We start from the raw sequence: 16,389 nt of genomic DNA on the forward strand, positions 1-16,389 counted from the left end.
AGCCTGGGGGAAAATACTCATCATTTCCTCCTTAAGTATTGTAGGTGTAAGGACATTTTTTGGGACGTTAAACACATGACCAGATGAACGCATCCAGCCTCTGGGTCTTATGGGACCACACACGGTAACAGACCTGGAGCTAGTGACGGGGTACCACTCCCATTTGTTCAGATGGCTGATGTTGTGCTAACACACGAGTTAGTACAAAAATGACCTTTGCAAATTTTGTATCATGGTACTCAGTTTTGCCCAACAAAAATACAGATGGTAACTAATTGGCCCCTCCTGTGCATGTTTGAAATCAGCTCATGGGAAACTGGCTAAACCAAACCTGACCCACCTGAGACCAGATCATGGGACTAAAGCTTGCCCCCCAAATCATCTACCATCTCCCATTCTCTGGCTGACTGCAGCATTCTTCCCTTTGCCTAGACCATGACTAGACAAGTCATCACCATAACCATTAAGTACATACTCATATCAGGCAACGGAGCTCTGCCTACTCACATTGTCTCTTTCTCTCCCCTCCCAGTCTAGACTGTCTCTTCTGTAGGATGCCTCTGTAGACTCTCCAGTTGATCTACTACTTGCAGACACCCTCTGCCTACACCCTTCCACCCCCATCACACTGTCAAGCATTCATTCTACTCCACTCATGATATACTGTATCTAAATAATCTATACATAATTTATGATAGCCTTTTACCTGTAATCTAAATAATTGCCACCATCAACACAGTTTTTTTGTTTCATTGCTCTATTTGTCCTTGTAATAGTAAACTTATGAGCTCATACTTGTACCTGTACCATACACTGTATACACACTAAGCTGTTATACAATTCTCAAATGCTCCCCCCCCCCCCCCCCCTTTTAATCCATCTTTAATTTTGTATGCATCATGTGTATACCATCTTTAGGTTTGTATGTATGCATACAAGTGGCAAACGAATGCTTATCCTGATACGTGTATGAACTCACCCGCCATGTTTCTGAATCTAACCCTTCCCTCTCTCCTCCCTTCCCTTCTGCCTGTGTGTTGCCTTTGCATGGACTAACCCTAGGTGTTTTCCCTTTCTTTGCATTTGTATTTATTAATTTGGCAGTGAAAGATTGTAAGATTGTGAAAGAAAGAAAATTGTTGTACAACCATGCTTTAGGTTAACCTGACTCAAAGGACAAGGGGCTGGGAGGAAATTGATTAAATTGCAGAAGAAGTGAAGGCACATTTTTTTCAATCAAAGGAGTGTAAAGTGTGTTGATGTAGGGGGGCAGCCATTTTCTTAGAACTGGGCAGGATACTACAAAACTGGTAGAACTGAGCAACATTCCAACACCTCAGTAGAAAAGAATCTTGCCTGGGGCTTTGTGGTCCAATGTAGCCCACCAGATGTAATTAATTACCAGAACGTAGTGGATTACATGGAGCAATTTGAATGAGGACAGGTGCGTGCTATTGTAGTGGCTGCTTGATAGGCAAGGATTTGAACTTTTTCTTGCTCCATAAGGTCCTGAAGGCCACAAGCACTGGGTGGACTTTGTCAAGATGTCTTTATTTGCACTTTCACAAGCGCTGACAAATATGTTTTAAACGTAATACATATTCATATATGTATGCTTTTTTATTTTTTCATCGTAATTGCTCTTTCTAGATTGTCTTGAATAAAGAGAGGGTTGCAAGGCACAGGCCAAAATAACTCAGGGACGCCAGACACCACTACTGAGCCTTCTAGAGGTCTGTCTTCCTGCCCTGGGCCTCATTCAACGAAACACTGATAAAGGAAGATGCCTGCTTGAAATGCGCAGTTAAATGCTCATGAAGGCAGCTGTAAATGTTTTTGTTGCAGCCTGCTGCTCAGGTTCTATGGTTGGGCAGTCATGTTGTTTGAGTTTAATACCTGTGGGCTATAGATAGCGCACGTTGTACTGTGAAGGAGGGCCTTTATGGATCCCGGGTAGAATGGGGGGGGGGGGGGGGGGGGTATTTGCAGTTGTTGCAGGGGGTTGCAGTAGTCTCCAGTCATTTGTGAAGGTGTGAAGGAGGTCCTCACCAGCCAGTTGTGCGCTGCTGTTGTATCCTGCTGCTCAGGATCTATGGTTGGGCAGTTGTTATAATGACTAGGTTGTTGGGTATGAGTACTAGCGAGTTGCGTTTCAACTTTAGAAGTTTTTTCACAACTGATGTCTTCCCAAATCTTGAACTTGAAGAATTCACTTTATTGGTTATAGTAATTTTAGGCATTGCATAATGTCTCTGGTTTGGAGTAGATGGGCTTGGGTTCAAATTACAATGAATATTTGCTTTGATAAGTGTATGGACTACTGGTGGAATTAAATGAATGCTGTGAATCAGAAGCACAAAACAGGTTGCCAGTGGTCATCATTATACAGAAATATCAGACCTCCGAACGTTGGGGTGGCCCATTCAAATTAGAGGAACTCTTTGCAGCATTCTGAAGAGCTGTATAATAATAAATAGTAGGCTATATAATAATAATAATAATAATAACTAGAAAATGCATTTCCTGAAGGAAATACCAGTGCATGAAATGCAAAAGTTAGGAAAGGAAGAAGAAAAGAAAGAAGAGTGAAAGAAGGAAATAAGAAAGGAAAGAAGAGTGAAGAAAGGAAAGAAGAGTGGATGAAGGAAAGAAGAGTGAAAGAAGGAAAGAAGAAAAGAGAGAAGAGTGAAGAAAGGAAAGAAGAGTGGAAGAAGAAAAGAAACAAGAGTGAAGAAAGGAAAGAAGAGTGAAAGAAGGAAATAATAGTTGAAGAAGGAAAGAAGAAAGGAAAGAAGAGTGAAAGAAGGAAAGAAGAAAGGAGAGTGAAGAAAGGAAAGAAAAGTGAAAGGAGGAAAGAAGAGTGAAAGAAGGAAAGAAGAGTGGAAGAGAAAAAGAGAGTGAAAATATTGAAAAAAGGAGATAAAAATGGAGTGAAGAAGAGAGATTAAGTGTGAGAGAAAGTAGACTGAGAGGGATAGAGAGAGTCTAACTAAACTTGAATTAACCCCCTTCCTTCACAGTTGCAATATATTGATGGGATTCAAACAATGTAACTTCGCAGCAAATCAACAGCACTAAATACATAGAAAATAAATGTCAATGACCAGTGTCCTCAAATATGCTAGCAAAAAAACGTCTTCGTCCAGGCAAACAGCAAAGTGACAAATCAAACTAGAAAATGCATTTCCTGAAGGAAATACCAGTACATGAAATGCAAAGGTTAAGAAAGGAAGAAGAAAAGGAAGAAGAGTGAAAGAAGGAAAGAAGAAAGGAAAGAAGAGTGGAAGAAGGAAAGACAAAAGGAAAGAAGAGTGAAGTAAGGAGAGAAGAGTGGAAGAAGGAAAGAAGAAAGGAAAGAAGAGTGAAAGAAGGAAAGAAGAAAAGAAAGAAGAGTGAAGAAAGGAAAGAAGAGTGGAAGAAGGAAAGAAGAAAAGAAAGAAGAGTGAAATAATGAAAGAAGAAAGGAAAGAAGAGTGAAGGAAGGAAAGAAGAGTGGAAGAAGGAAATAAGAAAAGAAAGAAGAGTGAAAGAAGGAAAGAATAAAGGAAAGAAGAGTGTAAGAAGGAAAGAAGAGTGAAGAAAGGAAAGAAAAGTGGAAGAAGGAAAGAAGAGTGGATGAAGGAAAAAAGAAAGGCAAGAAGAGTGGAAGAAGGAAAGAAAAATGGAAGAAGAAAATAAGAAAGGAAAGAAGAGTGGAAGAAGGAAAGAAGAGTGAACACGAGTGGCTCTGGATGAAGAGATAAAGAGAGAGTGAAAATATTGAAAAAAGGAGATAAAAATGGAGTGAAGAAGAGAGATTGAGTTCGAGAGAAAGTTGACTGAGAGAGAAAGATGGAGAGATGGAGAGAGAAAAAAATAGAGAATGGATGCTGTCTTATTGTTCCTATTTACAGTTAAATTGAGAGGGACAGAGAGAGAAGAGGTTCCTTTGATTTGGCACAGGTGTCAGTAAAGCACAGGTGCAAGCCAGTTTAAAGACCCTATTATGATGTCATAATGGCCCAATGTAAGTCAATGGGAGAAATTTATATTCGTTTTTCTTTAATATCTTAAAAAGTATAAAGTTTAGAAAAGTGAAAAATACATAGCATAAGTGTCGTTCACAAGACCTACGCGACAAAGTTTGAATGAAGTTTCTACGTTAAGCGGTTCGGGCTGAATTAATCGCAGAAAAAGGTAACAAGAATAAGAAGAAGAAGAAGAAGAAGAAGAAGAAGCCTAGGAATAACAATACAGGGCATTTCATGCACTGTAACTACAAAATGCATTTCCTGAAGGAAATACCAGTGCATGAAATGCAAAAGTTAGGAAAGGAAGAAGAAAAGAAAGAAGAGTGAAAGAAGGAAATAAGAAAGGAAAGAAGAGTGGGAGAAGGAAAGAAGAAAGGAAAGAAGAGTGAAGAAAGGAGAGAAGAGAGGATGAAGGAAAGAAGAGTGAAAGAAGGAAAGAAGAAAAGAAAGAAGAGTGAAGAAAGGAAAGAAGAGTGGAAGAAGAAAATAAACAAGAGTGAAGAAAGGAAAGAAGAGTGAAAGAAGGAAAGAAGAAAGGAGAGTGAAGAAAGGAAAGAAAAGTGAAAGAAGGAAAGAAGAGTAGAAGAAGGAAAGAAGAAAGGAACGAAGAGTGGAAGAAGGAAAGAAGAGTGGAAGAGAAAAAGAGAGTGAAAATATTGAAAAAAGGAGATAAAAATGGAGTGAAGAAGAGAGATTGAGTGTGAGAGAAAGTAGACTGAGAGGGATAGAGAGAAAGATGGAGAGATGGAGAGAAAAAAAAGTAGAGAATGGAAGGTGTCTTAATGTTCCTAGTTACAGTTAAATTGAGAGGGACAGAGAAGAGGTTCCTTTGATTTGGTGCAGCTGTCAGTGAAGCACAGGTGCAAGCCAGTTTAAAGACCCTATTATGATGTCATAATGGCCCAATGTAAGTCAATGGGAAAATTTAGATTAGTTTTTATTTAATATCTTAAAAAGTATAAAGTTTAGAAAAGTGAAAACTACATAGCATAAGTGTCCTTTACAAGACCTACGCGACAAAGTTTGAATGAAGTTTCTATGTTAAGCGGTTCGGGCTGAATTAATCGCAGAAAAAGGTAACAAGAAGAAGAAGAAGAAGAAGAAGAAGAAGAAGAAGAAGAAGAAGCCTAGGAATAACAATACAGGGCATTTCATGCACTGTAATAAAATGCTGTTATACGTAGTGGGTATAATAGATGTAGAATAAATGTAAAAACGTGTGATAGCCTTTATGTTTTGCTCAGAAAACATTGAAATTGCACAGGATACACTGTAATGCACAAAAGATTTTCAAAATTTCAAGTTGTACTACACTTTCTTTTTTTAAATTATCGTTTCTATCTATAAAATTGAGCGACTGAAACGTTTAAAAATACTCAAAATGTTGTCGATTCATGTCTTTAGTTTAGGTTTAGGAGATTTAAGTTAGTGAGTACTCTCCGAAACTACATAGAACATCCACAACGGTAGGGGGACTCTCGCAGACAAGGCTTGTTGATCCCTACGTAATCTTCAAGCGACAGTTTACACGACCTTCTGGAACATAAATGAAAATGTGATGTTATGTCGCTGTCTAGTTAAAGTGTAGGGGAAATCTTTCAGAATCAATATACATAAACTCAGTAAGGATGCTACGCATAACTCTTGGAATATGTGGCAGAAGCATATCGCATCGGGTAAGAGACTGAATCTGATTAATAACGCAGAATATAAACTAGCCATGCTAGCACGTTTTTCTACCTAACATTAACTTGATTGATGTAACATTTAACATCAAGCTATAACATTTTACATCAAGTCTATGCAAGTCTAACTAACTGTAGGTCACATAGATACATTCTTTATGCTAACGATTGATGCTGTTCTGACTCCAAATGGTTAGATTCTGAAATGTCTATTCGTGTTTTCCCCCCCGTTATGATTCGGGCTATATTAAATCACTTTTTACCTTTTTCATTTCAACGTCAGTTAATGTCATCAGTTGTTGGGGAAAATGCACTGCCATCCAATCTACGAATCCCTTCAAATCTCGTTGACGTCCGCCGCACTAGTAAGTAGTACCTCAGTGTTTTTTGACAAACATTTGACTCAACATTTTGTATGCTGGTAGTAGTCAGTAACTTTGGAACTGTATTTCAGAGCGAGCACTTCCGTGCAACGAAGACCTCCCTGTATTGCACAGGTGTGAAGAGGACATTCCTGCACATCTTACCTCCAAACAAACGTGGGTGGAGACATTAGCAAGCCGTGATTATAAACCTGTGGGTCTTGTGGACCTCCACCCTGACGTGTTTGCTGTTCAGGCCAGGTATAGTTTGTCTGTTGTTTGTTCATTGTAGTTAAAACTTTTAATTCGAAGCTAACATAACAACATGTATTATTCATTGTGCCAAACAAATCAGGATTGACATCCTCCATGAAGTGGAAACCTGGCAAAGAAACTTCAAAAGAATTGTGAGTATCTCTACTCTCTATTTGCCGTTTAATTAAAGAAACTGAAGTACAGTTTATAGCTTATAGCTATATAGCTTTGGTAATACACAGCCATTACTACAACTGTATCAACGTGCTGCATTTCACTTAACAGGTCAGTCATTCCCTAAATCTTTAGCTATTGTATATCTAGGTTGTCACATTCAACAGCACAACATATCCCCTAGCGTTTTGAACTTTCTGTGAGTTGTGACCGTAGGTTATGACCGTAATGTGTTTCCATCAGACACAAATATGGCAGTGCTTAAAAGACAGTGACGTCACATGATATCCATGAATTCTGAAGAGCTCAAAAGGCGCTGAAGGCTGCGCTTTTTTCTAGTGTGAACGCCGCCTAAGATGAGTTACTTGGACTGTTGCTGTATCAGTACTACAATTAGAAAAAGTGTAACTTTCAGTGTATTAATGGAGACATGATTACTTGTTCCCAGAGCCATGCCCATACAAAGGTTCGAAGTGAGGTTCGTGGTGGAGGTCGGAAACCGTGGAACCAAAAGGGTAGTGGGCGTGCTCGTCATGGTAGCATCCGATCGCCTATCTGGAGAGGAGGTACGAGTCTCATTTCTTCATCTCTGACCTGAAACCTTTTGTGTGGAGAGCCTATAGGACAACCAAAGGCTTGAATAATCATTCATTTAGAGATTTAAAAGTGCTCTTGGTTCAAACGGATAGGCAAAATGTTGTCAGGTTATCAAATGATCTTTAAAGTTAGTCAATAGCTAGTCCTGCTTTTGAAGGTCCACATAAGTGCTCACATTGGGACTTCTCAAGAACCTTTTGTGTGGAGAGCCTTCAGTATATAAGACAACAAAAGGCCCCAAGAACCTGTCTTGTTGGATTTCTTATGGACACAAGAAGTGAACAAATGAAGTATGGCAGTGCTCTTCCAGCATACTAGCCTGTAACTAAACTATTTGGTGATGAGTTTATAGCTTATTTTGTATTTGTATGATATGGTCAGGGCCTATCATTTAGCCTATACGTTAGAAGGAATAGCTAGCCTAATTATTAATACATATGGACATGTACCCAACATGAACCAATCCAAAGACTGTAGTGATCCATAGCCAATCGTGTTGGATCTGTACAGATTTAATTATCTTAAAACACGAGTTCTTATCACATAACATTTAAAAAAAAAAATGATTGATGAAAATAATTTGAAAATGTTAAACTGTCCAAATGTAGAAACTTTTTTTTTTTTTTTTTTTTTTAAACCTAAGCAACAGCTGCTTTTCATATCATATGACGTTCTCAGTCATTGCACCGTGGTGTTGGGAGGGCACAATGTTTGTTCGTTCTTGTTGTCAGAAGTGGGCCAGCTATGACAAGTCTGGGGACTACACTACCTATATTTAAACTTAACACCACATTAAACAAATGTATTTAACCTGACACCACATTAAACACATTTACTGTATGACAAAGCAGTTGTGTTTTGTTGCTCAGTTGTGGTTTCTTACATTTCACTACATTTTCATGTATGTGACAAACAAAGCACTTGAACCTGGTAAGGACTGCAATAGTGTAAAGTTGGAAAAACGGGATTATATGCAAACAGGTATTAGTATCAGAGATCTTCGGCAGGAGAAAGGGATTCAAAAAACATGCATAGAAAGAAAAAAAAACATTCAAAAACCAAAAGCCATTCAAATGTCCTGTGTCTGTATGCCTGTCTGTCTGTAGGAGGCGTAGTGCATGGGCCAAGGGGACCCACAAGCTATTACTACATGTTGCCCATGAAAGTGCGCGTGCAAGGACTGAAGATTGCTCTCAGCTCTAAATTCACACAGGTACAACCACAGATTTGGGAAAGCTATAGATTTGGTGTTGATTTGGATGGACATATTGTGATGGTTACTGCTTTTGTCCTCAGGATTACCTCCGAATAGTTGACAGTCTAGAGATTCCCACCCCGGACTCTCAATATCTTGTGGATCTGGTAGCACATAGACACTGGGGCGATTCGGTCTTAATTGTAGAAGCGTGAGTATCCACTCAAAGGGACATAATTAGATGGCATGTTAAATGTAAAAGCTGTGAGGAAGGATTAACGGTGTTTTACTGTTCTACAGTGGTGATGAACTCCCAGAGAACCTCTTGCAGGCTACAGCAAACCTCAAACAGATCAATATAATTCCAGCAGTAGGTAAGTAACATCTATCAGTGTTGGGTAACTGTGAAACTAATCGCAGAGTAACATCTATCAGTGTAGGGTACCTGTGAAACTAATTCGCAGAGATTCATCTATCAGTGTTGGGTAACTGAAACTAATTACAAAATAACATCCATCAATGTTGGGTCACTGTGATACTTAATCACATTGAAATTGGGATCTGTCAGTTTAGTTCTCTGATGGATCAGCTGAATCTCAGTGTGGTCATTTCCACGCCCTTCCCACACTCATATATTTATGATCAGCTGCAGACACTAAAACATTATTGACACATTGGGCACACCTTACACATAATGGGACTGTCTATTTATATGCTAAATATTATGTAGGGTCGGCATATGAACGATGTGCAGATCTCATTTTTTTAAGCATGGTTTGGAAGCACTAGATACGCATACATTCAAATGAAAACCTATGCAGCCATGAGTCCTGGGTGCCAGACTGCTGCTAACCCTGTTAAATAGAAATAATCACTGGTGTTGCCGATATATCAAACTACAATTCTTTGACGAAATACACCCCCTTGTATAACAAGTTATAACTTCTGAATTCTCAGTGGATACAGTATGCCTGGTACTACAACAAATGTCAGTGCGCAAACTTCATGCTGATGTTTTGTTAAGTCTAATTACTAATAATAACTTTAATGACATTTAATTTAGTTAAAATGGAACTGTTTTTCTTTTTTCCAACCTTGTCTTTCACAGGTCTGAATGTCCACAGCATGCTGAAACATGAAACTCTGGTCCTCACCCTGGAAGCAGTGAAGTTATTAGAAAAGAAACTGCTTTGGCATGACACGCGCTACTCACCGATATATCCCTTCAAACTCCCTTACTCAGACCTGCCATAAATGTCACCAAGATTTCAGTTCAATAAAAATGTTTATTTAATAAAATCCGTGATTCAAGTGGCTCATTTCAAACACTTCAAGTGAGTCACAAATAAATTAAAACAATACATCGACACTATTGGCAGATTAAAAATGAAGGCATTCAAAAAGATGGCTTGTATTTCTGGTCATGGGTAGGCCATTTTGGATGGCATGATCCCATTGGCCAAATCATGGCGAATCTCCCATCGGAGGGCAGATCTCTTCTTGTCAGTTGGAACTACATATGTGTTAGGGACGAGTACTTTCTGAGGCCGTGGCTGTAAGAGAGAAATCATAGATAATCAAATTATACCCTTTAATTACCTTCTACTTTAAGAGTATCTTTCAGTAAGACTACGTACTGAATACAGCCAATACATTTCCTCTTTAAAATGTGCCATTCTCTAACTCTGCTTTTTTGAGCATGGTGCCGTCATGACACATTCATAGTGAACATTTGAACTGACACGTGTATAGCATGACTATACATTAATTTACATAACAAATTATGATAAATACAATTGTTACATTGAACTAGCTAGTTAATAAGGCCAGTCTGCAATATTTTCAAAAGCAACACTCCCCAAGAAACTGAAAAAAAAGGAAACCTACAGGAGGAGGCTGGTACATTAGTTGTTCCTGTGGACGAGACAAGAGTGACACATTACTTTAAATATGAGGAAAAGTGATGCAGTCTTGCCCCAAAAATAATCACAATTATCCATCTTAAACATTTCATACCCTGATGGCCAAGTGTAGTGCTCTACGGTCCTTTTCTCCAGGTGCTTTAAATGTGTCCCACTCCTGCTTGTACTGGAAATACCTGGGTGAAGTAATGGGCTTACAGAGTCAACATACCAATCAGCACTCTATCCAGTCAGAATGATTTATTGAAGATGAAGAATGCTGGTGAGAATGAAAAGGTATCCTACTTTGTGACAGGGTCAGTTTTCTTCAGGTTCCTAGTGTGAGGGTGATCCATCAATGGTCTGATAACTGTAGAAATCCAATTAGACGTGTTTGAATAGATGAAAGATTCTATGTGGCACCTACCACACAAATGAGGACTTTATTATAAATGAGGACATCTGTATAAATGTAAAGCACTTACACGATTTGGGACGAGGTCGAATGTCATTCTCACTTCGTGATCTAGCCTGAAAACAACAGAAGTTCAAATTAAAGCTTGGTTTGAAGGTAAAGTAGTAAAATATGTGCAGTATGTGTGTAATGATTGAAGCATCCAAACATCTGCAGGATAGGAGCACTGATTCATAGCCTTCAAACTCATATGAATTCATAACAAATAGAAGAGATTATCAAGTGTTAAGGCCATACAACGCATTGAGCTGAGCAGCACTGTGTTACCATAACCATCATACCATGTCATCCTCAAGTGTGTATTCACACAGCTATTTTATATGCTACAACACAGCAGTCAAAACAGAATGGATTGAATGCTGTCGTTCTACTCACAATGCCTTTGAAATAGGCCTGAAAGGCACTGGGTAGTTCCCCCACAGAACTCAGGCTGTCCAACTCTTGGCTCTCTAACTCCGGGTCCTGGGGTTGACGCATCCCAGACATCTGCAGTCTGTCTAGACACTCCTCCAGTCCGCTCACAGCGCCTGAAATGAACAAAACACATGAGAACAATCACAACCGGATAACGTGACCAATTCAACATGACCCTCAATAAAGGACCACAGCATTTGATCAAGTGTCCAGGCAACTCATGGCCTCTGTTCGGTAACTGACATAATCAACACGAAGAGACAAAAGATCCCACTAAGGCAAGGGCGTAGGTTTGCATAGGGTTGGTAGGGACTGGTCACGACCAAAGTTTGGGAAAGACCAAAAAGTCCCCACCAATATTTTGTTAATTTGAGGGGGAAAATGTGCACAATATATTTGCAAACTCATTCGTATTATTATCAATACTATGTTCGTCGCCCAAAAGATAGAATTTTTTTTTTCCAATTCCCTTGAGCCTGCGAGAAAAAAATGCTGTAATTTAATTGGCTGAAGTGGCAGAGTCAGAAACACGTTGTGAAAGCTGACTTGCAGAGCTGCTACTGGCAGTAGTCTGTCACGGTAAGCTACTAAATACGCCAGGAAATAATAAAGCCTCATATCAGTATTTTGTTTGGTCTCAGCATTAATATTCTGACCCTTTTGTGCTTTGTAGATAGGAAAAAGCCACCTAAAAAGAAGAGAGATGCCAGAAGTTGTTCTACCAAGAAGCCCATGTTGTCGTTAGCTGTTGTTGAAGGCAAAAGTAATCAGCAGTCAACTTAGCATGGTTAGTGATTGTATTGAATTGATGAATTGCTGTGCAGGATAAAATTCAGCCTGAAGCTACAGATGAAAAGCAGGGTGATGATTTATCAGCATAAGGGGTTCAGATAAGCTGTGAATTGTCCATTTTTGGTAAAGATTGCATTCAAAGACTGATTTTTAAGGGATGTTTAGGCAATGTGACCCATGAATGTTATCATTCACACTGGCTTTTTTGAGAATAAATGTTATACATTGTAGTAGTAAAAATGTGCAATAAATTGGGATGCCCAAATGTATGCAGCATATAATTAATCAATACAATATTACATTGCACTGCAATCCAGTAGGGGAGAGTGGGGTGAGTTGTGCCAGTTTTTTTTTTTAAAGTGACTTTTAAGCGAGGTACATATGTACATATATTTCAGGATGTGGTGCATCCTTGGGAATTAGTATTTAAGAAATATAGCTTTCTGAAAAAAAGTGTTCGGGGGCAAGTTGTGCCATTAAAGAGAATACATTGGGGTAAATAGTGCCATTGATTATTGAAGTAAAACAGTATATTTACATCTCAGAAACTGTGATGCTACATAAAAGCTAGACAAACCCAATGGAAAATTACTCATTTAAGGTTTATTTAAAGTTATTTTACAACATCAAAGGCCGATTTTCTACAAGCCTATTATAGTGTAGCTTACCAAAGCACTGAAACATGTGTGAAATGTTTTCAAACTTGTCTATAACTGTTTAGACACAACAATCAAAAAACTTGATCATAGAAATTTTACTTTGAAAGGCAAAAAAAACTGTTTTTTGAACTTAAACGTGCTTATCTCTCAAGCAAAGAGGCTCTCTTCTTTGCAGGATGAGTTAAATGGCTGACACTTCAAAAATGTGTGGTCACTTGACCAATTTTTTCTATGGTTCCCTAGAAATAAGGGGTGGCACAACTTCCCTGCTGGCACAAATTACCCCACTCTCCCTTACAGATGATGTAGGCTTAGTACAGCTCCATAAAACCTGAACCAATTACCTAGATATTACAAATTAATTTCAGAACAAACAAATGCACTTCATGTACTTCTCAGTTATGTAATTTGTTCATTAAGGCAATATTTTGACATGCATTCAGGAAACTTAGAAATCCAGTGCAGATGTAGTGCAGGTTGAGGAAGCAGCAGCTGGACCATAAGGGCTTCAGATGAGGTGGAGAACGTTTTGTTTTTTATTTAAACTAAGGTTTTATTAGTCTTATTATGTTTAAATCAGTTCCAAGTTCCACAAGTTAGTACACAAATGTTGATACATTTAAATAAAGTTTGCCTGTTCAATATAACATCAACTATGTTTTTTTTTTATATGGGTGTCCCTACCAATGCTGAGACCAAACCTACGCCCTTGCACTAAGGCATGATAAGAATCCTCACTTTTCTTTTGTCTTCTCGTCTTGCGGTCAAACTTAGTTCCTTCCAATTTTCTCCTTTGGAAGTATTTCCATTTGTTGCTCCTCAAATTAAAAGGGTGCTCATAACTGTCACAAAGTGAGCTGAAGTCATTTTCATTCCGTGCGGTCACATTCTGAACTCCTGAGGCACTGTAGGATTCCCTTGAGCGCTGCTCATTTGGGTCGAAAACCTGATCCTCTCTGTGTTGTGACTCCCCTTCAATACCCTCATCTACCTGGACAGAATCATCCACATTGCACTCAAGAACCAGGCCTTCATCGACAACATACAAGCCCCTACATTCATGGGCACGGTCAGTGTGGTTGCTACAGTGCTCAGGAAGGTCTGGGCTGTTTGGCTTGTTTGTAAGTCGGCCATCACAAAGCATCACATCACTGGAAAATGTATTGCCCTTCATGGACAAATTGTAGTTGTCCACATAATATTGAGCATCAAAGTGGGCTTCGCCGTCATCCTCAGGCTCAGTCAGGGTGCAGTCATCATGGAAGCCGTCCCCCTCAGGGTTGTCCCTGGAGGAGTCTGGTCTGTAGGTGCCGTACCCAGAGGTCATCACACTTGTGGGACTCATGGGGTAATCTAGCTCTACCTCTTTTTCATTGCGGTCCTCCAAATCGTCTCCTATGTCCTCGTCCTCGTTCTCATCCCAGTGCTCTTTGGCCTGTGCACTCCTATTCTCAGCTTCCTCTTCAGAATCCCCATCCTCATCAGTAGCCTCTCCTGTTGGCATTTCTGTGTTCTTGTGATGGGGAACTGCCTCATGCTGTTCTGTGATCTTGAGATGGGTAACTGCCTCATGTTGTTCTGGGTTCTTGTGATGGGGAACTGCCTCCTGTTGTTCTGGGTTCTTGTGATGGGCAACTGCCTCCTGTTGTTCTGTGTTCTGTTGATGGGGAACTGCCTCCTGTTGTTCTGGGTTCTTGTGATGGGCAACTGCCTCCTGTTGTTCTGTCTCACTGTTGCAGCTCCAGTCCTCTTCATAATCCTCTTCCACACCACCAGTGCACTTGCTCTGATCTTCTTCTGTTTCAAGCTGCTTTTCCCAGTCAGATTTTGTCTTCGCTTCTTCACCCCTCCATTCTCCCACATGCTTCTCATTTTCAGTGTTATCCCACCCTGTGCCCTGTTGTCTGCCGTGGCTCTGGTCACTGTGTTCTCCCGCCCTCCAATCCTCTCCCAGCTGGCCTGGTTTGTCCTGACTTGTTCCACCGGCTTCCCCCTCCAACACGAAACACTCTCGCACCTCCTCGTCACTCTCTTTCACTACGTAGTACTCTGGTTCCTCTGATTCACCCTCGTGGTCAGACCAGAAGGAGGAAGAGGCGGAGGAGTTGTTGTCGTCTTCACTGTCCCAGTGGCTATCAAAAGTCTTATACATCCTGAAGCAGTAACAGCTTCCAACGACTACAGTGAAGTGGAGAGTACTGTTGGCCCTACAGAGGCAGATTAGCAGGGCAGGAAGCGCGGAGTTTAAGAGGATTACTTCAACCGCACTAGAAGGGATTTGAACAGGCACAGGCTGCCCCCCTGTGACAGAACACGGAAGTGCCCAGGTAATTATCACGAGAGGCTCCATCATGACGTTCCTAAATGGTGGGCTGACCAATGACACGACCTCAAGGATAACTGATGCTTGTTTCCAATGGGGAAAAGATGGGACTCTGACAACCCTTTACTCATTCCTATTGCAATGTCTCAAAAAAATGTTGATGCTGTAGGATAATGTTTTTTTTTCCCCCTAACTGTATTTCAATACTTTAAAAGAACATTTGAAAAAAGTAGTTTTTACCTGAGTCTTCACTGTGAGTTGATTCATCACAGACACGTGGCTGGCCCCTATGTTTTCTGTGGAGAAAAGACCATTACATCTCTATTACCCTACTATACTGAGTATAGAATTCACACTATACAACACTTCTCAAGCCACTGTCATACCTAAGGACCTTTCTCTTGATACACGGTTTTCCATGGGTCCAAGGGTCAGTATCTCTGTCAGGGCTGGTGTCTGAGTAAGTGTTGGATGTCTGGGCCGGTTCCATCTCTGGGTTTGGCCTACTGGGAGCAGTGGCCGGCCGGGAGAACTTGGACCTCACAGTGTGCTGAGTGTACGAATCAAAGCGTTCCTTTTGCATACCAAAGCCATGGTCTCCTTCACTGAATGTAGAGGTTAGTATCTTGCCATGGGAAAAGAGCAATAACAGGCCAGGTGAATTCTAAACAGTTACAAAGTGGGTTCACCTTTTAATAATCGCCTTTTAAATACAAAACACATTTCTGATGAAGATACTGGTATGACACACTTCTGAAATACTTTAGTTTCCATATAAAACCACCACAATATACCATATGATCATAAGCATAATGTATGAATATGGTTAAATATCCACAATACCGGTCTCTGATGTCTTTCTGCGCCAGCTTGAGTGAAGACATGATTAAAGTGTGGAGCGGCGACATTTACTTGAACTAGGAAGAAAAAATATCAAAATTGAGTCTCAGTTTTAAAAACACATTGACATTATACTATTTTTTCAGCACACTCATTACTGAATACCATAATCATTAATTGAAATATTTTCCCCATCAGTTACAAAACAATTCTTAAAAGTATGTCAACGTGAAATATGTCAAAGCATACCAACCCTTTTCCTTCATGAACGCAGATGGACTTTTGCTAATGCTTTCTTGAGAGTTCGGAGAATTCCATTCGCTTGTGGATTGACTCTTCGATTTTTCGTGTCTAATGAGCACATCGAGGTCTTGCAAGGAAGAAAATCGTGAAGCAATTAATGCTAGCCTTCTTTTCAGTTACCAATAATGAGAAGAACTATGACTGAATTGCCTAGCTACATGGAGAACTTACCTTTTTTGAATTCTTGTAATCGGTGCTTTGGTAAATTGATGAAACCCAGTGCTTTGAGTTGCTCCTGAATCTCCTCTTCAGAAAAATCCAACAGGTCCATCTTCAAAATAGCCGAATACAAATAGTATTATCACACGACAAAATTTAAGCATAAACAGTCCTCTTTCATTAGTCATTACGTTAGCTGCATTATCAACTAACGTTAGCCTTGCCTGGACCACCCTTTTGTTTAA

The 16,389-nt window shown here is 39.8% G+C and overlaps 1 protein-coding gene across 1 annotated transcript; it reads left to right on the plus strand.

The window, feature by feature from the left end:
• The first annotated feature begins 5,527 nt into the window (after positions 1-5,527).
• On the plus strand, positions 5,528-9,571 carry mrpl4 (mitochondrial ribosomal protein L4). Its single transcript, XM_080836105.1, has 9 exons — positions 5,528-5,686; positions 5,979-6,060; positions 6,150-6,318; positions 6,413-6,464; positions 6,935-7,052; positions 8,190-8,296; positions 8,380-8,489; positions 8,579-8,652; positions 9,387-9,571. Exons 1-9 carry the CDS (start codon positions 5,639-5,641, stop codon positions 9,530-9,532), a joined length of 906 nt encoding a protein of 301 aa, XP_080692231.1. The 5' UTR covers positions 5,528-5,638; the 3' UTR covers positions 9,533-9,571.
• Positions 9,572-16,389: the final 6,818 nt, after the last annotated feature.

The sequence above is a fragment of the Sprattus sprattus genome (assembly GCF_963457725.1).
Source record: "Sprattus sprattus genome assembly, chromosome: 1".
In the NCBI taxonomy this organism is placed as follows: domain Eukaryota; kingdom Metazoa; phylum Chordata; class Actinopteri; order Clupeiformes; family Clupeidae; genus Sprattus; species Sprattus sprattus.

Excerpts from the sequence above, each read along its gene's own strand:
- mrpl4 (XM_080836105.1), top strand. The coding sequence starts at position 5,639 with ATGCTACGCATAACTCTTGGAATATGTGGCAGAAGCATATCGCATCGG. Across the intron at positions 5,687-5,978 it reads GCAGAAGCATATCGCATCGG|TTAATGTCATCAGTTGTTGG; the intron begins GTAAGAGACTGA and ends TTTCAACGTCAG. Across the intron at positions 6,319-6,412 it reads GTGTTTGCTGTTCAGGCCAG|GATTGACATCCTCCATGAAG; the intron begins GTATAGTTTGTC and ends CAAACAAATCAG.